The following is a 22,125-nucleotide window of genomic DNA, read 5'->3' on the forward strand; positions in this document are numbered from 1 at the left end:
TGAAATAGCCAAAGGGAACAGTATCTCATACTTCAAGGTGCAACGTTGACATTTTTAGTTGAAAACATTCAATAATTAACAAAAATGATCAACATAACGTGAAGATATGACAGTTCTGGTGTTATATATATTATGTTGCCGAGCTACAAAGTTAGCATGCTTACAGTGCATAGCTCCTGTTATAGAAGTGTGCGCACCAGACCGCTAGTCGTGCGGCTAACTGAGCTACCATCTACATTGAGTAGCAGCAGTAAGCGGTTACTCTGGTGATTTGCTGCCCTCTGTCTGGAGTTTGATTTTGACAGGTGGCCAATTCTTCATATTCTTCATTCATTCTTCATCACATATTGTACCTTTAAACCTGCATGTAACCAAAATAACTGACACATTATCAGCTTTATAGATTTAATATGCCATTCTTGTAAGACGCTTGATTTGGCACATATTAAGTCCTCTTAAGTCCTCTTTGCACAAGAAGTGTAGCCAGAAATAATAGTTTAGATGAGCCCATTGGATATAAGGTGTGCAATAAGAACGATCAACCCCAACAGTTTGATTACGCTTTATTACAACATAATTTAGAGTAATGAGTTTTATTCAGTGCATCGATAGCAGGGCACTGGTTTGGTTTACTGTTGCTTGGCAACGTGTGATAATTCCATGAAATAAAGTGGTGGTGGTGAGCTGCAAGTTTATGTCTTCATTCGCTGCTGCAATGAAACCCTCAATGACATTATAGCAGAACTGTTGCAGCAATGTCAAATCTTGAGCGTGGTGACTACACTGTTGAACTCACTAAACATCCATACCTTCATTGATTACTTATAAATCTGTCACGGCTGTGGTGGTATCGTGTTCGGAGCGGTTGGTTTTGGTTTGGATATGCTGGAGGGTAGAGGAGCATCCTCAGTATTGATGTGGAGATGGCTCTTTTTCCTGTGCTTTGTTGCATCTTGAGCTGTTGTAACAAATCAATTTGCTCATTGTGGGATAAATAAAGTCTATCTAAATCTAATATCTAAGTTTTCTGACAGCTGTTATGTTTTCCTCCTTCTCGATGCATGGACTTGTCAGGCAAGCATTACTTTGACCTCTTTGTCATAATAATCTCTCACTGGCCGCAAACTGAATAGGGTAAACACATTTCTAACTTGGTGTCACATTTGTTTTCTTGTTTTGGTACTTTGGTAATTCAGAGTGGGTCCATCAGTGCTTTTTTCCTACGCACAGTCATTTGCTCCGTTTGTCTATTAGCATTTCTGCCAACAAATGAGACATTTTTGTGATTATTGTGTATAAACCCCATTAAACTCGGCACAAAGACCATTTCCACCAACGTCACTGTTAAGAAGAGTACATTACTAAGCACAGGGTATCCCCTCCTCCTCTGTGTCTTCCTTCCTAAAAAAGCTCCATATTGTTCAAATGGGGTTGAATAGGGACAGTTAGGATTGTGCGGTAAAGCTTAAGTTCATGTTAACACATTATTGTACAGTCACTTAAGATCCTCTGAGGTCGGGCAGATCCTCAGAGTCGAGCTCTGCCTCTGAACTCTTTGGAGCATCCATGTTGACCCTGTTTCCTATCTTCCCGTTCCCTTGGATTGCCTTTTGACACCTCCCTGCTAGATGGATTTCACGGAGGAGGTGGCGGTGCACTTGAAAGCTCATATACCGGGGAGCTAAAATGCCGCGGTCTTAAGAATATTCTGTCATGATGTGATGAATATTTCACAGTAGGAATATTTTTAGTGGGTGTTGTGTCTTTTCTTCGCTCTCACTGAAGCACTTATTCTGGCTGCAAGCTCACTGATGGGGGGGCAAGGCGACGGGCCGGGAGTCTTCGCTGCCTGCCGCCGCTCTTAGCGCGGGCTCTGCTCTGACGCAAACATGGTCTCAAAGGAAAGCACAGCTTTGACAGTCTGATTTCAGCTGATATTAATGGCCACGCTGCAAAGTACCTGCTCAGTTCAAGCCGTATTCAGCTGCAAATGCAGTCTTTTTATTGTGGCCTTCAACAAGCTTTCAGTCTGTGTGTGGACCGCATACTTAGGCTACAGTGTGTATGTTTGTGAGTGTGCGCTCCTTAGCCTAGCATCAGTGCAGGGTCCTGAGGGGCAGCAACTGCTGATCCCTCACTTCTGCTCGGAGGCCTCTCTCACTCCGGTTGCCTGGCAACCCTCGTGTTTTCCGATGGGGAGGGGTTTATTTTGCCCAGGAAAGAGGAAAAGATTGGAGGGAATTGCATGAAATGTGGATGAAGCCGTCAACATGAGATGCTTGCTCAAGCCTGAACGCACTGGGAGTCAGTGATGGCAGGGATCATGGGATTCTCCAGTGTTTCATACAGAGATGTTCCAGTTCTGCTTACTTGTATGACCATAAAACAAGAAATGTGAGAAACATCTTGTACATTTTTGTGTTTCAACAGCATTTTTTACATCTGAAGCATAGGTTCAAGTTTGCCTGACACCGTCTTGCTAGACGATGGATCTTATGTTAGCTGACTCAATTTCTTAACTAATTTAGTGGTGATGATACACTCGAGAACCTGCACAAATTGCCATGTTAATCGTTTCCTGTTTTGTTTTTTGAGTAAGTTCACCGTTACAGAGGACCCTTTAATACAAAAAAGTAGAAAAAAAGTTTAAATTGTCATTCATCACTTAAACTCCAGCTCTTTTCCAAGGCAAATATTTCTGAATGTTTAGTGTTTTGCTTTATGCAACTTAATGATACAGCTAAAAAGCCTCAAATCTTCAACTACTTCAACTACTTCGTCGTCGGATCAGAGATGTTTGAGAGTGGCCAAAAACAAACAAGTGCATCTAAACATATTCATGGTTCACCTGACATGTGGCAGTTTTTTTTACACTTCAGGAAATCGCCATTTCTTCTTGCTTGTGCTTTGATTCAGAAAAAGAAAAAAACATGTATTTGTGCTTGTTTTTGTTTAATTAATTACACACATAGTATAATTTGGGCAGTGGGTTAAGAAATTGAATTAAAATGTGTTATTGGGAGTACCCAGATAAAAAAGAAAAGTGTGAAGCTAGGAACCCACCAGTGCCATCAGACTGTTTTCCTTAATTAATCCTTGACACCTAAAATAATTCAGGAGAGGAGCAACAAAACACAGATACAGAAAATCCCTCCAAAAAACTCAAAACAGTAATAACATTGACCAAGATTTTGTTCACGGAGGACCCCTTAACTCAGAGAACGAACAGCATGAGAAGAAATGTTTCTTGGAACCAGACCTTTTTAATAAAGCCAGCTATCAAAACCCAGCACAGTTTTGTGCTGCTTTTGTCCAGGCTTTCATTCAACTTAAAAGAGGAGCACATAAAAGCAAAAAAAGCGCCGAGCTGACTGACAAATCTAAGTGTCACAACGGGAATTGAACAGGCGGCGAGTGCTTGAATTGTCACTTGACGTCACGCTGCACGCACCAATCTTCATTCACAAAAATAGACTTTTAAGACTGTGGCACATTTTGTGTTATGAGGAGCTGTTTGCAGTGTAAGAACACAGGAGACGTGCCCAGCTTCAGCCGGTGCTGTTCAATATTAAGCTCCTGAATCGTGGCAGGAAAAGCAATATTTACAGTGCGGCCTCACATGAGCAGTGCCCTCCGTGTTGCCTCCGCAGCATCATTCCAACAACTATCTGTGGCTCAGCTATGATAAAATATCTGATTCACGAGTCAGTACAGCTCCCCGGGGACGCTGGCTCATGACTTGAGTACACAGAGAGACGTTCCTGACATTACTCATGCAAAATTAGTTTTTGTTTATTTCAGCTGCGAGCAGGCCAAGATTTCTGTGACTCTTATTGCTCCGCACGGCCCACTTAAGCACGAGGTCAGCCTGGATGCTTCCTACAGTTACTGTGAACACAAACAGCCTGACGTGAGCAGGCTGGTAGCTCTGATGCTGTAGATCTTGACTAATAATATCTACATCATTTTAATGTCATTAACTGTCTGGCGAGGTGTGGTACTGACGAACCCAACAGGCCCCTCCCCTCCACCCCAGTGTGAGAGTTTGTGTTTGTGTGTGTTTTCGCGAGCACCATGTGCTATTTCCAGCTGGCATATGAACTCAGCAGATGAACCCAGATCAGCTGTTTGTCCTCTAGGGGAAGTGTTCTGACTCATCTGATTGGCCAGCAGCTGTGTGTCACAACATGTATGTATATGTGTGAGTGTCTGTGTGAAGTTCGGTGCATGCACTCGCTAGGACTCGCATATATTTGAAACTAACAGATTCCCATCATGCCTCCAAGAGAACATTCACAAAATGCACCGCTGTCAACTCGGCGGCTCATTCATCTGTATGCTGTGGAAGTAGGACACAGCTATAGTAAGGTGCTCTCCCGGAGGAAACAGTGGTAGTCGGCCCGGACCTCTTTGATTCTTTATTCATCGCCTTTTTTGTATAATTTATATACTTTATGTAGGAGGAGAGAGGGAAGAAAGGGGGGGGAAGGTGCAGCTATTAGGAAGAGGAATGAAGTGAGGACTGGAATAATAAGTGTGAAGACGTTAATCCACCTTTTTTCCACCTGCAGAGACTCTTAAATGTGCAATGAAGACGTTATACTGTCATCATTCTGCAAATATGGTCAGATATTGCATTTGCACGATGATGACTGTAAGCCGTAACGTGCCACGCTGTGTGACATGGTGACTATTAAAAGGTGATTCCGTGCTTCGGAGGGGATGCAGGGGGTTGTAAATGGGGAAGTGTGAGAGGGGGGGAGTGGTGGCGGAAAAGAGAGGGACGTATTGTAGGCTTATCCTCTCTACATCAAGACTTCCATTTTGAGAAGTAGCCTTCTCAGTTTACTTTTCCTCACGTCTCTCTTACGGTGAAGGTCAGGAGTCACATATTCCACAAACTCCCGGTTTATCAGCTGCAGGGTTTTTCTCTCCACTCGGCCTCCGTGTTCTCTCTGCTCCTACAGCTGCTGGCCATCTAAAGACATTTGCAGACTCAGACCAGTTGTGCATACCTCTTCCAACACTGGGGAGGATTTATCGCACTACACTGGACTGTTTTGCCACTGGAATAAATATTTTACACCGAGAGGAAAGAAAAACAGCTAATATGAAACGTAATGCTGAAAGTCAAGAGTCTTGTACACAATCCGAATGGCTGTGTTAAGATTAATTATCCCAGTTGTTTTGTTTATTTGAATAAAGACAAGAAATGTAAGCTGGATGTGAGCAAACATAACATTTCTGAAGAGAGTTTTACAGAAAAACACATCAAATATGATTGCAAGTTAAATGTCCAGATAAAAGAGCATTAATTCACATGTGAAAGCCTGGAAAAACAGAACATCATTTCTGAAGTGTTTTTGAAGCACTGCATTTCATTTTTCGTATTTCATTACTGTACTTGTACTGCATTTTATGTTTCAGGCCTACAGGTCTCAAAACCAACACATTCCATGTCCCTCAGCTCTCAGCCCAGACCAGCACACTAGCTAACAGCAGCTATAGTTAGTAGCAGTTAGCGGTTACTCTGGTGCAATGCTGCCACCTTTTTGTTTTGAGTATGAATTTGACAGGCAGCCAATTCCTACATATTGCTCCTTTCAGGTGAAACTAGGGGTTCCTAATGTTTTTGGCGGATGCCACTGTAGAAAAATTTGAGTCTTGCTTGAGCCCCTGGTCATATTGCAGATATGAGTTATTATTTCTGTCTAAAGTTGGGTTAAGCTTCAAAAAGGTAAAATTATCATTTATTTTACAACAAAAGTTTTCCAAAAAAGAGCAAGAAGAAAGTTTAAAGAAGAATTTAGATTTGTGTAGCAGAACTTTTCGCCTTTGATTAATCATTATTCATCTTTAATCAAAATGAGCTCTCAGATTTGGACAAGTAAAAGTATTAGAACCACGAGGTAAAAATACTCTGTTTAAGAGTAAAAGGCCTGAATTTAAATTTTTGCTGTACTAAAAGCACTTAAGTATAAGTACCCAAATATACTTTGAGAAGACCTGACAAGTACTCATATCATATCAGAATGATATACATTTAGCCTATATTATTGGGTCACTACCTGATGTGGCCATTGGTAAAGGTGGAGCTGATTTTAATTGATTTGCATGTATTTTATATATCACTTTGCATACTTGTGCTAGCTTGAGGATTGACTATAGAGACCTGAGGCCTGAGGCTCAGTGTTAATGCTTGCCCAGAGCAGGTAAACTCTGTGAAGTGAAGTGCAACTCATGTTCGATCAGACAGGAGAAAAATAAATGTGATGTCTAATGTAACGTTATCTGACATTAAACTTCGAACTGTATCACTGAGCTGGAACTTCACCAGCTGAGCTGCTTGTGTGAATCCATCTCACCACAAATCTTTGAAAAGGACTGATGAGCAAAGTCTGACATATGGACATTATTAAATGGTAACTCTGGGTTTGACTGATGTCCCTAATCGTTGCAATGTTCAAACGAGGACAAATGACGCCTTCAGCTACACTGCCTCTGAGGAGTATTTGTTAAATAAATCCACAACAATGAATTAAAAACTCTATGTGTTCAGTGACACTGATCCATCTCTCCGTGTTAAAAACAGTTACTGCTGTTGTTAGCCAAGTTTTTTTGTCGTGTTCACTCACCATTCTTGATGCTGTCGAGTCAGAGGGCGTCCTCCCGGCCTGTTGACCAATCGGAGCCCTTTTTTTTTTTTTTTTTTTTTTTTTTTTTTTTTAAATTTTCAGCAGCTCTGATCTCCAATGCACTGTGTGTAGACAGGTCATGGTCAATCCCTCGCACATAATTCAGTTTGGCCTGACCAAAACAGAGGGCAATGTCAAACATTACAAGAGTAACAATGCGTGGGAAGTTTTAAAGGACATTCCAAAAAAACCCCACAACATTCACATGTGAGTGACCTGGCTGACACTTAGAACAGTGATTTTAAAAAGGCAACTAGAGCTTGCAGGTATTATACTAGTACTATTACTATTATACTTAAAGGATGTTATTTAAATTATTTTGTGCACTGATGCTTCTATAACCATTGATCCTAAAATCTCATCATATGTTTTAAACTGTAAGTAAAATCGTACTTTATAAAGTAACTTGTAACTATATCTGTCATTGTAGTGGAGTAAAAAGTACCACTTCACTTTGAATCGGAGTCGTGCAAAGCAGAAAGAGGCACAAACTTTAAACACAGAACCTCAGATGTGTACTTAAGTACAGTACTTGAGTAAATGTAGTTACATTACTTGCTGGTAGCTCACGTTAACATTGAGACAGTTTTAATGTTTGACAGCTGCTAAGCATCATCTGATTGTAATGCCAGATTGTGCACAGACAAGCTGTCACGTGCACCTGACTGATTTCACATGCAGTCCTCAGTGTTCAAACCTGATTTTATAACAGCCTCGCCTGAAACAGTCTTGTATTAACATATGCAAGACACATATGACTGTACAGTGGGATCAGAGTGATTGTCCACAGGGAACGTATTCCATTAAACAATTTGCACTTGTGGTGCTACAGAGCAGAGCCTCCCACTGATGTGCTAGATTCAAAATTGCTCCTCTGCGCTGAATGTAACAGGATTGTTTTGTCCATGTCACTCAGAGCAACAGTAGGCTTATATTTTGTCTGTTGCGTCCCATGGCACACACCAAGAGCAAGATGCCTTTTGCTCGTTCTTTTCAATGTGTGTGTGTGTGTGTGTGTGTGTGTGTGTGTGATTGGTGACTGTGTTAAGGTGCTACCACACTGTCTGCTTTCTGTCAGCATCGCTTCCCTTGGGCATCAGTGTTTTCCTCACAGCTCCACTCGGCTTTAACAACATGCCTCCACAGAGGCGTCGAGACCCTGAATAACAACAGCAGTTGTAATTGTATTCGTACGTGTGACTGTGTTTGGAGTGTGTGTTCGCAAAGAGGCAGAGTGTGCTTGTTTGCGTTGCTCTCTGCCTCCGTGTGTGCATGTGCGTGTGCATGGATTTGCTTCCATCTTGTGTGTTTTTGCTCTGTGTGTGCTCGTTTCTGAGCAGGCTTGTTCATTAGGTCTGTGGGGAGGTGTGCTTTCTGCTGACTTTGTTTGGTTCAAAGCCCGAGGCTCTGGTGATCAATAGCATCCCGGACCCACCACGTCTATGTGCAGCTGATTGGCTCTCTGCATGGCAGGCAGCCACAACTTAACAGCAGAAAAGTCATACTTCAATATGTTAGTCACATCTCTCTAGGTATATATTGTGGACACACCCTTAATCACTCGGAATATGCATGAAATTCGGATTTTTCTATGTGAAAAATCGCTCAGCATGCGTTGCTTTGACTCTTTAAGCAGTGGCATCAAAGGAAGTCTTATTACAGTCTGGTGTCGGTGTGCAATCATCGTCAGATTTTGTAAAAAGCCAAACCAACAACAGTTGTGTTCTGTAGGTGACAGTTAGTGAGTTGCAAATAAAGCACTGATGAAATTTCTGGCTCTCGGCTGTCTATTGTTTCCATTTGGGAGAATAAAGCGCACATTCGCAGTGCGCTCCTGTGTGGGTGTCTGCACTCATGCCTGAAGTCTGTGTTGCATCTAAGTGGACCAGGACTGAGTGTACAATATCACAGAGAGGAACTCAAATCATTTCTCTCAGTCAATAATCAATATTTCCCACTTATTTTTGTGCCTCTGGAAAGCTAGGAAGCTCCCCACAACACTAGAAGAAAAGAATCGTTTTGTCCTTTTCAGCACTGGCTAACCTGTGTCTGTTTATGTTGTCCTCAGGTCTGGACGACTGTCTCCAGCAGTACGTGAAGAGTTTCGAGCGGGAGCAGATGGGAGGAGAGCAGCTGCTGCACATCACCCATCAGGAGCTGGAGGAGCTGGGTGTCACCAGAATAGGACATCAGGAGCTCATCCTGGAAGCTGTCGACCTCCTCTGTGCCCTGGTCAGTCAGCCTTTGTTAGGAACTGACATTATTTCTCTCTATCTGTAATAGGCCTTCTAAGGCAGGAGTGATGTATACGCAGGTACTGGATGTGTGTGTGTTACTGAGTGTTTGAGCCAGAACTATGGAGCCCAAAAACTTGAGAAAAAGCACTGACAAGCTTGTCAAATGAAACAGGAATATAACTGAACATACTGTTAAATAATCAATCATTTAATCAGGATCACAACTACATGCACTGGCCAAATGTGCTTAAGGACTTGGACATAATAGTCCTCCTGATTAATCCACTAATGGCTGACACTAGTTAGATAATTAATAGAAGAATAGGATCAATTAAAATTGAATGTATTATATCAGCTAAGTGGAGGTAAAGACAAAAAATGGAGGCTGCTGCTGTTCTTTCTTATCCAGATTGGAGATCAGGTGGAAACTAGGCCTCTAAGTTTTGCATTACTTTGCACATTTCATTTTAGTTGATTAACAAACCAACTATTTATTTGATTTAATCACTCGGAGCTCCATAAAAAAAACTGTCAATTGGACCAGGGATTGAACCCCCAATTATTTTTAGGTACTTCAGTAGCTTATTAGTCACACCAGCATTTAAAATTGTCAAATTTTGTGACACACCCAATTAATACCATTTTAATCTGTAAGTGGATTTGCTCAACAAGTTCAGCTCTGGAGAACTTTAACACATGAACACATATACACTGTTGACCAGTTGCAAGCTGTCTTGAGAGCTCTGACCTTTGTGAGAATGGAGATCCAAAGAGTGAAAATAGAAACTAATGTATCTACACCAGAAGAGCTTTGCTCTTTATTCAGAAACTAATTTATTTAATAAAATGATGTGTAATCTCAAGAATAGAGTACAAAAGGAAAGTAAACAGCTCAGTTAAAAAAAAAAGATCGACAAAGAAGCTGCTAACATGTTTCTGGCTGGTTTGTGTGTAGGCATTTTGCTTGCCAATATTATTTAGTTAAATTAAATGGTCAGGTTTTTGTAAAAAAAAACAAAAAAACAAAACAATTTCAAAGACATGCATTGTTGTGGTTTTGGTACTGAAACTCATGTATCTGCAGGTACATCTCAAAAAATTAGAATTAGAATTAGAATCATGAAAAAGTTCAATATTTTTTGTCACACATTTCAGAAAGTGAAAACCATACATTATATATATTCATTACACACAGAGTAAATATTTCAAGCCTTTATTTCTAGCAGTTTTGATGATTATGGCTTACAGATAATGAAAACCCCAAATTCAGTGCCTCGGAAAATTAGAATATTACATAAGATCAATAAAAAAAAGGATATTTTAAACAGAAATGTCAACAGAAAACACAGAAATGTGTGTTTATTTCTATGCACTAAATACTTGGTTGGGCTTCCTTTTGCATGAATTGCTGTAGCTTACTTACATAGCAGCCTTCAGGTCATCTGCATTGTTGGTTCTGGTGTCATCATCTCATCTTCCTCCTGACCTGAACCCCATAGATTCTCTATGGGGTTCAGGTCAGGCAAGTTTGCTGTTTAATCAAGTACAGTTACACCATGGTCATTGAACCAGCTTTTGGTACATTTGGCAGTGTGGGCAGGTGCCAAGTCCTGCTGGAAAATGAAATCAGCATCTGCATAAAGCTGGTCAGCAGAAGGAAGAAGTGCTCTAAAATTTCCTGGTAGACGGCTGCATTGACTGTGGACTTCAGAAAACACAGTAGACCAACACCAGCAGATGTTGCTCAGTGGTCCAAAGTCCTCTGTTCATAGGAAAGTAAATTTTGCATGTCATTTGGAAATCAAGGTCCCAGAGTCTGGAGGAAGAGTCGAGAGGCACAGAATCCATGTTGCTTGAAGTCCAGTGTGAAGTTTCCACAGACAGTGATGATTTGGGCTGCCATGTCATCTGCTGGTGTTGGTCCACTGTGCTTTCTGAAGTCCACAGTCAACGCAGCCATTACACCTGAGCAGTGCCACATGCTGTTCGCCTCCACGCCAGTTGTACTGATGCAGTAATTCATGCAAAAGGAGGCAAAGCCAAGTATTTAGCGCATAGAAATGAACACACTTTTCAGAAGCCTGACATTTGTTTAAAATATCCTTTTTTTATTGATCTTATGTAATATTCTAATTTCCTGAGACAATGAATTTGGGGTTTTCATTGTCTGAAAGACAAAATCATCAAAATTGCAAGAAATAAAGACTTGAAATATTTACTCTATGTGTAATGAATCATATAATGTATGGTTTTCACTTTCTGAAATGAGTGACAAAAAATATTGAACTTTCATTCTAATTATTTGAGATGTACCTGTATGTACCTAATCTATGATTTGGACTCAAATGTATGTGCAAGTAGGTTAAAAAGAGGATTCACTTTTAAGAAAAACTATGATTATTTTCTCTCGCTTTGCCAGAATTATTTTGAGATCAGATCAGAGAGAGAACAGTTTTGTTTCATATAACTACTAAACCAGTTCTCACAGGTAGAACAATGTATATTTCGGTTGTTGTTTATTTCCCCAAACCTGATATTGATATTGGCTTAAGAAATAGCTGGAAAAATCCTCTCTCATTTGGGTCCTGCTTTGTGTGTACTGCCTCGGTCACTGCTGACTATATGTGCAGTGGCCCTGCTCAGGATTAGGGAATTAGGGGGAATTAGGTGCTACTCTCCCAGAGAGAGAGAGAGAGAGAGAGAGAGAGAGAGAGAGAGAGAGAGGGAGGGAGGGAGGGAGGGAGGGAGAGAGAGACGAGGGGTGAGTGAGAGGGAAAGCGAGAGGAGGAGAAAGAGAGAGGGTGTGTAGAAAGAGTATGCAGGATGCACCTTATCTCCCAGGCACACATGGCTGGATTAGTTGGGGCTGTTTGAATGCGTGCGAGTGTGTGTGTGAGAGCGCGTGTATGCACACATGCTTGTGTGTGTGCTAATCAGCACCTCTTGTCATTCAAACATTCCCCGCATGGGAATGAGTGTCCCAGAGCAGCAATCACCATATGTCCTGCAACAGGACACACACACACACACACACACACACACACACACACACACACACACACACACACACACACACACACACACACTATTACACAGGGATGCCAGGTAGACAAGGCACATCATCAAAACTTAAGAAAGCATAATTCTAATTTATTACAACTTGCTTTATGTATCTTTGGCTTTCATTCCCATCTGATATGATGACATCTGGGGAATAAACATGAGTAGTCAGATGATCAAACTGGCTTTAAAACATAGTGCCAAGTCAAAAGTCAAATATAAAGGTCAACAGTGAAATATTACCCAAGTAGTTATCAGTTCATGGACAGACTTCATGCTCTAACTTTTCTTGTACCTAAAAAGTCTACTGCGTCTAGTCATAATGACTAACGCCCTGTGGCTCTCATCCCCCTTCTGATGAAGTGCTTTAAGAACTAGTTGCCCAGCACATCAAAGATAACATCCCTGAGAGAACTGGACCCACACCAGTATGCTTTCAGAACCAACAGATCCTCAGAGGGTGTCACATCCACTGCCCTTCACTCATACTTCACACACCTAGAGAATAAGAACACCTACATCAGAAAACTGTTTGTTGACTGCAGCTCAGTGCTCAACACAATCTCACCCATGAAATAAATTGACAAAAACTTGACACTCTGGGCTTTTAAATACAGCACTCACATATTGGACCTCAAAAAATACAAGCATCCTGTCATACCTTCAGAGTACAGATCATTCCCCCTCTGAGGGACTCCTCGATTCGTCATCATCACTCCCTTTACATCATAGATGTGCCACAAAAGACTCAAACATAGTTTTGTTTTTAAACCCATGTGTTGACAATACATTTACCATGTTACCTTGTACCCAAACTTGCCATAGGCGTGTGCATACACAGTTTTTCAAAGATGATTGTGATCATGTTATTGTTGATCTCTTGACCTTTTTGACTTTGTTTTAGCAAAGTTGCAGTGTTCTTATATCTCAGCAATTATTCTATTGAGCGAAAAGTTTTCATAATGATTAAAAATGAAGGCCAAAACTGCAAAAGTAAGTTCTAAGAAAACAGAACTATCCTTTGAGGTAGCCTTGGGAAAGCAACTCTCAACTGACCTCCTGGCTCTCATTAACTGCACTCCCTAGGTAACAAAGGGACACAGTGCTATAATATCTGTAGTCACTGAATATTTGGATAATAAGGGAAGATTCACCGTCGTTAGCAATATAATCCATCATAAGAAAAGCAAAACCCCATTCCCCTGGCTCAACTGTTATGACTTTCTGCTCGTTCTGCATTAAAAAAAAAAAAAAGGAGGGGGGGAGCCTCTGTGGCTGTGGATCAATGCAACTTTCAAGCGCTGACTGAGCTTTCAGTCTCGCTGTAAATGTGGAAAAGACCCCTCTTTTATGTCTATGCAGTCAAGATTTTGCCCCCTAGCACCTATGCTAAGTAGGTTTCTGTGGGTGCAGGGAATATTCAGCAAGACGTGCTGGGAAATGGGCATAATTTAAGAATGAAGTGACTCTTCATCCCCGAAATCTGAACTGAAAGACACGCATTAATGACAGTGGAAGTTACATAAAAAGTGTTAAGTCTGAGTGACTTAAAGGTGCAATATGTAAGAACTGGCCACTTGTTAAAATTCATACTCCTAAAAAATAGGGCATCGTATAAGCAGAGTAACTGCTAACTGCTGTCAGATGTATTTTATTACATCCATGAGTGTAGCTATTGTTAGCTTGTTAGCTCAGTTAACCATGCAGCTAGCCAGATTGCTATTGGAGTGTTGGTGTTTACAGAGAGGGCCCAGACACACACTCGCTGGTTAGCATGATAACATCATCTTTTGTTGGCATCTTGTTGATTTTGCACGCCATCTTGCTGAGTCCTGGTTATGTCTTTATGACATTTATGCACCCTCTGGTTCAGCTAATGAAGTTGAGATCAACCTTTCAGATTCAAGCAGTCCTCGCTGTGCCCCCCAAGGTTCTGTTGCAGTGCCACTTTTCTTTTTGCGGCATCATACTAGACCTAACTTTATTACCTTCTTAGGTGTAACAATCATCCGGACTATAACATCGAGCAGCGCCATTCAGAATTGTGAATCCAACAGCAATGTCTATACCATCTGTTTCCTCTTCAGTGCCTGAGGAAAGTTCTCATTCTCTACTGGATAATGGGCAGCAAGACACCCTGTGACTCTAAACAGTCCGTTAGGGCTAAAGCACAGTCACAAAATATTCACATCTATCAGGAATAGAGTTTCTGATCAACCTGAGCAGCTGGAAAATACCTCAGACAAACATACGTTTTACAAAACATATTACACACAGCTGAAAAACCAAATAATCTCTGACGCTTAAAGCTCTGAAACTTAAAATATCTCGGCATAATCCATTATAATAATAATTATGTGGCTTTTTTTCTTGGTTTGGAACTATGCCACAATTCTACTTTTGTTCCTCTTTTGTTCTGAGCAAGTGATTCACTCTGTCATTTCCTCCTGTTACTCTGAGTCAGCTTCCTATGTTGGGTCCTTTTCAATGCTTCCCTGTGTGACTCCGAGCTGATTTCAAACTCCTTTTGGTTATGCCAACGTTATTAAATGGTTGGCCATGATTTATATTTATAGTCCTTTTCATCTGTGTCTGAACATTTGAGCCAATTAGACATGAAATACAGGGAAGTTTCAAACAATCTTGAATGATGAAGTAGAGTCCCCCCGTTATCGTCTTACCCGCTCGACACTTCTTGTGTCCTTTGCCATTGTGTTTAACTTGCAGGTGTGTGCATTTTTACAGGGGGTTCTGGTGGTCTTTTAACAGGTTTGTATCAGGGGTGGACTCAGGATGTTTGAGGGGCACCACAGGTTGTGATATATTTCTTGTGAGCTCAGGATACTCCACCATGTTTTGTCCACTGGAAGGGCACTTTAAAGGGCCCTTGGACTCTTGCAGCTGAAACCCCCAAGTCCACTAGTGGTTTGTTCTTCTACTTGCTGCTCAAGGGTAACCAACAGTCCCAAATAGGCCGTTGCAAATAAATCAAAACCATGCAGAGCTTCATAATTTCTATTCTGTTTTTAAGCAGCTGTTATTTGACATTTATGGAAAAATGCCCTGTCGTGGAAAAGTCTATCTGGACTTGTTTTCGGTATAGAAGACGAACCTGCAGTAAAAATGTAAAATTCACTCATTATACAAAGCTCTTCTGCCTGAGTTGAGCAGTGAACCCACATCTACAACGCTGTGAGCAACACGCGCACGATCAATAATATCTTGATTCATAGAGATTGAATAATGCTGTACTTTTGAAAAGAGAAGGATTAGATGGTGAAGCCCTCCTTTGATAAACATTTCATCAACGAAGCCTGAGCGCGAGTCAGTGAACAATGGCAGAAATATCAGCATGGAGGAGAGGCCACTCCACACACGGCTGCTATGGCAACCGCATCGACATGAAGGTGGAGGGGTGGCTGCTCTAATGGCATCGCCCTCTTACTGTATTGATTCGACACACACAGGCACACATATGCACGCACCGCTCAAATTATTTCTCCTCTCGTTCTCCACACACAGTCAGTCAGACAGTTGACGCAGGGCATTATTCCCCCGCCTCACATCTCAACGCTCCGTCCCCCCCGGAGAGAGCCGCCGCACACGGCTTCAGATCGAATCATAGGACAGGCTAATTACAGCTGTGCAAACATGTACGCTCCAAGTTCACGTACATCCACACAGAAAACAGAAGATTATACAGAACGCAGTGTATGCATGACCCAGTTTCAGTGAGGTGCATAGCTGGGTGCTCTTTTCTTCCTCTCTCTCCCTCTTGTCTTCTGCCTCTTTAGTTCCTCATTTCTCTCTCTCTCTATCTCCATCTCTCACCCTCTCTCTCGCTCTCCGCTGCCACTGTGAAACCCTCTCTCCTTTGTAGTCACTGTGGTCGTGACTGTGTAGAATAGATCTAGAGGCAGAGGAGGAATAGATACGTCTAGCTAAGCCTGTACATCTGGCAATACAAGGGTGTGTGTGTGTGTGTGTGTGTGTGTGTGTGTGTGTATGTGTAGGTTTTGTGTCAGCAGGAATCAGGCTCTGTCAGGCAGGACATGACTAGAGGTGCCTTGGGATGTTGAGCAATGTGGCTCAGTGGGTCTGCATGTGTGTGTGTGTGTGTGTGTGTGTGTGTGTGTGTGTGTGTGTGTGTGTGTGTGTGTGCGCGTGTGTGTGTGTGTGTGTGAGGGTCACAGTGCAGTAATGGGCTACTCGACCAGCTTGGTGTTCTTGTGTTAGTGCAGAGAGCTGCTGTTTTATGAAAATGCTAGTGGTTTTTCAGAGCTAGTATGAATCACAGAACACATCTCTGTTCAACGTATGAAACCTGTGAAAATTCCATCCTTATCCACAGAAATACATGTACAGATATGTAATATTTAACACATTGCAGCAGTTTCACATGACTCCTTCACATAGCTGTTAAGCGTTTCTTTGAGGTAGGTGATATATACCATCATCCTAATATGAGACTATATATCATCTGATATTTTGGATAGCGATACATCGTGACAGCAAGTGTTGTCTTTTACTGGTTGTAAAGTCTGTATTACAGTAGGGCGATGTCATTTTCTGTACCCACCAGACTGTTCCACTTGTTCTAACACATGCTTTTACCCACTTTGTCATTATATTATGTATCATAAATGTCAATGTGGTAATGTTTTTTTGTGAAGGTACAGAGTATTCTTGCAGTATTTATATAAAAGAAGGGCCTTTTTGGTCAAAAATATAGTGACATTTGAAAATGTTGCGATACCATTTGGAAGCCATACCACCCAGCCCCACTTTGAGGATTTACTTTCTCAGGCAGAGTGAGAAGATCAGTATCTAATGTCTTTGCATTAAACATAGGGTTAGATTCAGGGGGCAATTAGCCTAGCTTAGCATACAGAGTAGGAGGAAGACAGCTAGCCTTGCTGTCTCCATAGTTAAAAAAATGGGTCTCTCTAAACTCTAAGAACAACACTCTGTGGGGAGTTGTGTGGTTTGAAAATTTTGCCTCGTCTTTTTGCCCAATGAGGCTGCCAGGTGCTGTACCATTGTGCCTTTGCAGAGACTGAGTGAAATGTGTTCCAGTTGACACTTTCACAGACCTTTTTGTGTATAAAATACAGTCTTTTAATAAGTGAACTTATCAGCAAAACTCTGCTTGTAGTCAGATTGTTTCATCTTTAGATGCAGCCTCTCTCTGTGTCTCTGAGCTGCCAGTATTTAGGCTAAACTAACCATGTCCTGACTGCAGCTCTGTCAGAATTAACACATAAATATGATTGTAGTACTTCTCATCCGACTCCTGGATAGACTGACAGAATTGAAAACTAATCCTTAAACCGCTGATCAGACAATTCAGTGCCACAAATAACCTCGAACCAGTTGTTTCTGACACAGCCTGCTTAGCAAAAGCAGCAACGTTAGCACAGGAGCAGCAGTCCCAGCCCTCTACAGGAGATGCGTTCAGGTACAGTATTGAATGTAGGTCACTCGCGCTTTGGCAGTGCTCATAGCCCCAATACACAGTCAAGGTAATTACATGAATGAAAGGGAAGAAAATAGACATGAAGTGTGAATGTACACATTGGGCTGCGAGTGAAAACGCAAACCATACAACTGCACAAGCGTTTTAAAAAACGTCTGATAACGTTATTCTTCTAAAATGAATTTCTCTGGTTTTCCCACAGAACTATGGCCTCGAGACGGAGAACCTCCGGACTCTGTCACACAAGCTGAACGCTTCAGCGAAGAACCTCCAGAATTTCATCCTGGGCCGGCGGAGGGGCGGACACTACAATGGACGAGCTTCCCGGAGGCTACCCAATGATTTTCTTACCTCTGTGGTGGATCTGATTGGTGCAGCCAAGAACCTCTTAGCCTGGCTTGACAGGTAGATACCACACCTGAGGCTGTAAACCACTTTTGGAGTTTGACCTTTATTTTTTTTGGACAATATCCCCAATTCTCATCAAGTAAAGATGATCACAAAAAACTATATGTAGAAATCCTACGCAAATGTATGACAACATTGTTATAACTTCAGCATGAATGCAGTTGTGTTCCTTTCTCAAGAAAAAAAGCTTTATCTGATTTCTCTCTGTCTCATTTTAAAACTCTGATGATAAAAAAAACAAACAACTGATGATTAAAATTCACACATCCACCAAAATGCCTTAAAAAAAAAAAGACTCGTAGAGAAAATAACTATCGTAATAACTTAATAACTTAAAATCATTCTCATATCTGTCCATGAAATATAAACGTCAGTCTGAACGGAGCTAGCCAAGCTCGTCATTTCCCCCTGTTTCCACTACAAGTTAAAACACACATTTGCCAAAACGTTGTACTAAATTAAATTGTCAGAAAATTAATATTCAGAGCATTTATTTTACTGAACACAACAGCAACAGTGGGTTTGTTTGGACCAAATACATCTGTTATTAACTTCACAGCCAGTGGACAAAATAATGGGAACACCTTTAAGTCTCAAAGTTTAAACAAACGTGGAACGTCGTATGCTTCACAGAGGTAGTTTATATTGCGGGGCTGCATGTCATTATCAGGCGTTCCTGTTATTTTGACTACACACAGTAACACAATGCAAAAATGGATAGGGACGGATGTCTTGTGTGTTTTCAGCTGAAGGAACCATATAAAGAACACATTTGAACACATACAAATAAAGTGATATTGAGACTTAGTACATTCACGGGTTGCAAAGCCTCCTGGCCGTGATATGAAACCAAATATTGGTGTTTGTCTTTATCGCTTGCTCGTGTTTTCTGAGAGGAGCAAATCATAGCTTTTATTTGTCCCTCTCACCGCTCTGTCACAGCTTTTAAAATCACACTGCACACTCACACAGCAAATAAATGAAAGGAGCTTAATAAAAACACCAATATGGAAAAACTGACTTCCTCAAAAAGACACTTGTTCTTTTTGAATATATTAACTGAATGTGCTTTGCTCACATTCACACGCTTGAAGTTTGATTTTGTCAATGCAGATTTTTCTCTTCTGATTAAACTTCCCCAAAGCTACATATTGCAGATTTAAATTCTCAGATTAATACCTCAGATTATTAACATTTTCTCTCTTTTTGTCTGCTTCAGGTCTCCGTTTGCCAGTGTGACAGAGTATTCATTACTGAAGAACAACATTGTGCAGCTCTGCCTAGAATTAACTACTATTGTACAACAGGTGCTTACACACACACACAGGGATGCATGCATCACACAATCCATCATGTGTCCATATTCATTACACTCATATAATACAGGTTGTGATTTGAGTTGGAAGGGCAAAACTAAAGTGGGTTTGGATTGGACACATCAATAAAAAACACAGCTAGTTCTGGTCTGTAGCTCTTTTCAATAGATTTGATTATGAGTGGAACATATGTCCACTGCCACTGGCTGTTTGCGAGCGTGGCTGATGGGACGAGTATCACCCAGTAACAGCCTTGGGCAAAGTACTCATTGACTCACTGTTAGGCCTCATCCTCTGCCTCACTCGTGGGCCCTGATGGAGAATGAACTAGAGGTCTGTCAGTCAACCTTTTCCTGTCCTTCTTCTGCTCCCCTTCTGTAGATTCACTACACTTTCATGCACAGATGCACTTTAGAGAATAAACACAACTGTAGCTGCATGCATACATACTCTGATACCGTCGAAATCTCATTGTTTGGACCGAAACTATGTCTGCTCTTCTGGACCCCGTCCATGTCCGCCCTGTAAGAGCCTGCTCAGAGCGTGTGAGAGTGTGTTTGTACGTGTGCCCAGAGTGAGTCCTGGAGCTGAGCAGATAACACCCATCCCCTCTTGCAAGGGCCAGAGGAGAAGGAGGAGAAAAGGGCCACCATGGGCCCACAATGGGCCAAATGAACATGTGACTGCCAGGGTGCAGCGTGACAGACAAAGGTGGCAGCACTGACCGCTCTAATGCATCAAACAGATGAATTAGCTTCTACCATGCACATCTGGTGGATTCAGTGGGCTGCCTTCCCAGAAATAGATTAACTATCAGCTATCGTTAAATAACAATCTGTCATGTTCAAATGATGTAGTTTCTAAATCCTGCAGAGGATCACAGAGCACCAGGAAGCAGAGTCGATTCCAGAACTGCTCAATCCAATGTTTCAGTCTGCCTGGATTAAAATATACGGAGCATAATGTGAAGGTTAGAAATAAAATAGCTGACTGCTGATGTCCTCAATCGACAAAGAAGTCATCTATCCTTCTTCCTTTTGCCCATCTCATTTCTCCTATTCTTCTTTCGGACTTGTTATATTTGGAGGAGAGACAGATATTTGAGCTTCTGCGCGGATGTTCACATTGACGTCTCCCCATCTCATGTTTTCTTCTTCTTTTGCTTACCATCTTCTTCCTGTTTTACAGGATTGCACTGTGTATGAGACAGAGAACAAGATTCTCCATGTGGTAAGTTTTTGTTTTAAAATGTCTGATTTGTATTTAGATATCAATTATGACTCAAACTTGTTGGCCTGTCTCCATCATAGGAAAGAGGCACCATGTCATACTTTACAATGACAGTTATATTAAAGTCCCAACAAGACTGCCATCATAGTCCAATTTTATTTCAGCATCCTTCCCTCTCTGAACACATCACACATACGCTTGCAAAGAATTATGTTCAAGATATTCATAGGAAATGACTTATTGTGCCTTACCATATTTTCTAAAAATAGTCAAATAAGGTCCTAGTTGTATTAGAAAAAAGTTAATTTTTGCAACACTTATTCACTATTATTTTGGAAGAGTTAGATGAGAAGTTCAGTGCCATACTGCCATTAGACGGTTACTGCAGCTTTGCTTAGAAGACTGGTAACGGGGAAACATCTAGTCTAGGTCTGTCTAGTGATAACAAACTCTAACCATTTGAAATGTGCCTTTTCAGCAGAGAAAATAACATATTTATTTGCGGATTAATTGAATATTTTCGCATCTAACCCAAGTTCAATATGTGAAAATGGAAAAAAAAAAAAAAATCATTAGTGATTGACATTTAAACATTGTCATTACATTGGTCCATATGTGGAAACGTATTATTAACTTAAGGCTCATTAATTAATATGGTATAGCTCTTTTCTTTCTCATACTAATCTACACAAAACCAAAGTGTAAAAGTGTATCAAGGGAAACAGTTGCCAGGCAACCAGGCCCATAACCTCCCGTAAAGACACAAGTGATCATTTTACTTCTGATTTTGTACGGATTAAACAAATAAGAGCATAGCATGGTAATTATATGTTAATATCTGGGTTGTCGAGGTACCGGTAGATGGATTTTGTTTCCTTTGGACAGCTGGCAGTTCTCCCCTGTTCCCAGTCTTTCTGCTAAGCTAAGCTCATATATATATAAAATCTTATTTCTACCGGTAGAAACTGTTTTTTTTTTGTTTTTTTTTAAATAAACACACTGAAAAGCGGCACATGTACACGTTTTTTTTGTGTGGGAGTGTCTGTTTGCATGCCAGAGCACTCTGTGTTTTTGGTGGGAATATGAGGCACAAAATTGTTCACGTTAAAGTGCAAGAGAGCCTGAGGCCAGAGCTAAACACAGTTTATTTATTTTGTGTGTGCGTGTGCGTGTGAGTGAGTGCGAGTGTGCATGCATGTATGACGGAGAACTGTCTGCGTCCACTTTTGAAACCGAGTGAGCAGCTAGTGTCTGATCCAGGCTGACAGTTGGATTGGGACACTTCCTGCTGCCATTCAAGGTCAGGTGGAGGAAACCAAATAAAATGCTGGCAGGGGGAGCTCACAGAAACATATCTGAGCATTTTACGCCAAGAAATAAATCCTAGATGAGATGTTCAGATGATCAGTAAGGGCTACATACCAAATTATGTGACAACTAATCAACTAAACCATCATATCAATCATTCGCATGTATTTGAGATGTTGGTCTCCCCTTGATGCGATGTCCCCCCCTGTCAGAAGGACTCCCCCATAGCTTTTCGGTTGTGGAACCAAGGCTGCTGGTACAGGCCTGTTAATGACACAGGACAGTGACATCAGGCAAATTCAGATCTTTAAATGGCTGTGCATACATGCACATGCACACACACACACACACACACACACACACACACACACACACACACACACACACACACACAC

General features: G+C 41.3%; 1 protein-coding gene across 5 annotated transcripts in view; it reads left to right on the top strand.

Annotated features, from left to right (window-relative positions):
- si:ch211-26b3.4 (connector enhancer of kinase suppressor of ras 2) overlaps positions 1 to 22,125 on the top strand; it is an 82,671-nt gene that overhangs the window by 21,286 nt on the left and 39,260 nt on the right. For all 5 annotated transcript variants that reach the window (XM_037076313.1, XM_037076317.1, XM_037076314.1 and 2 more), the window contains 4 exons: positions 8,764 to 8,927; positions 17,671 to 17,873; positions 19,096 to 19,183; positions 20,381 to 20,422. In XM_037076313.1, the coding sequence (XP_036932208.1) occupies positions 8,764 to 8,927; positions 17,671 to 17,873; positions 19,096 to 19,183; positions 20,381 to 20,422 (497 nt within the window). The remainder of the gene's footprint in view (positions 1 to 8,763; positions 8,928 to 17,670; positions 17,874 to 19,095; positions 19,184 to 20,380; positions 20,423 to 22,125) is intronic.

This window comes from Acanthopagrus latus, chromosome 18 (assembly GCF_904848185.1).
Source record: "Acanthopagrus latus isolate v.2019 chromosome 18, fAcaLat1.1, whole genome shotgun sequence".
NCBI lineage: Eukaryota > Metazoa > Chordata > Actinopteri > Spariformes > Sparidae > Acanthopagrus > Acanthopagrus latus.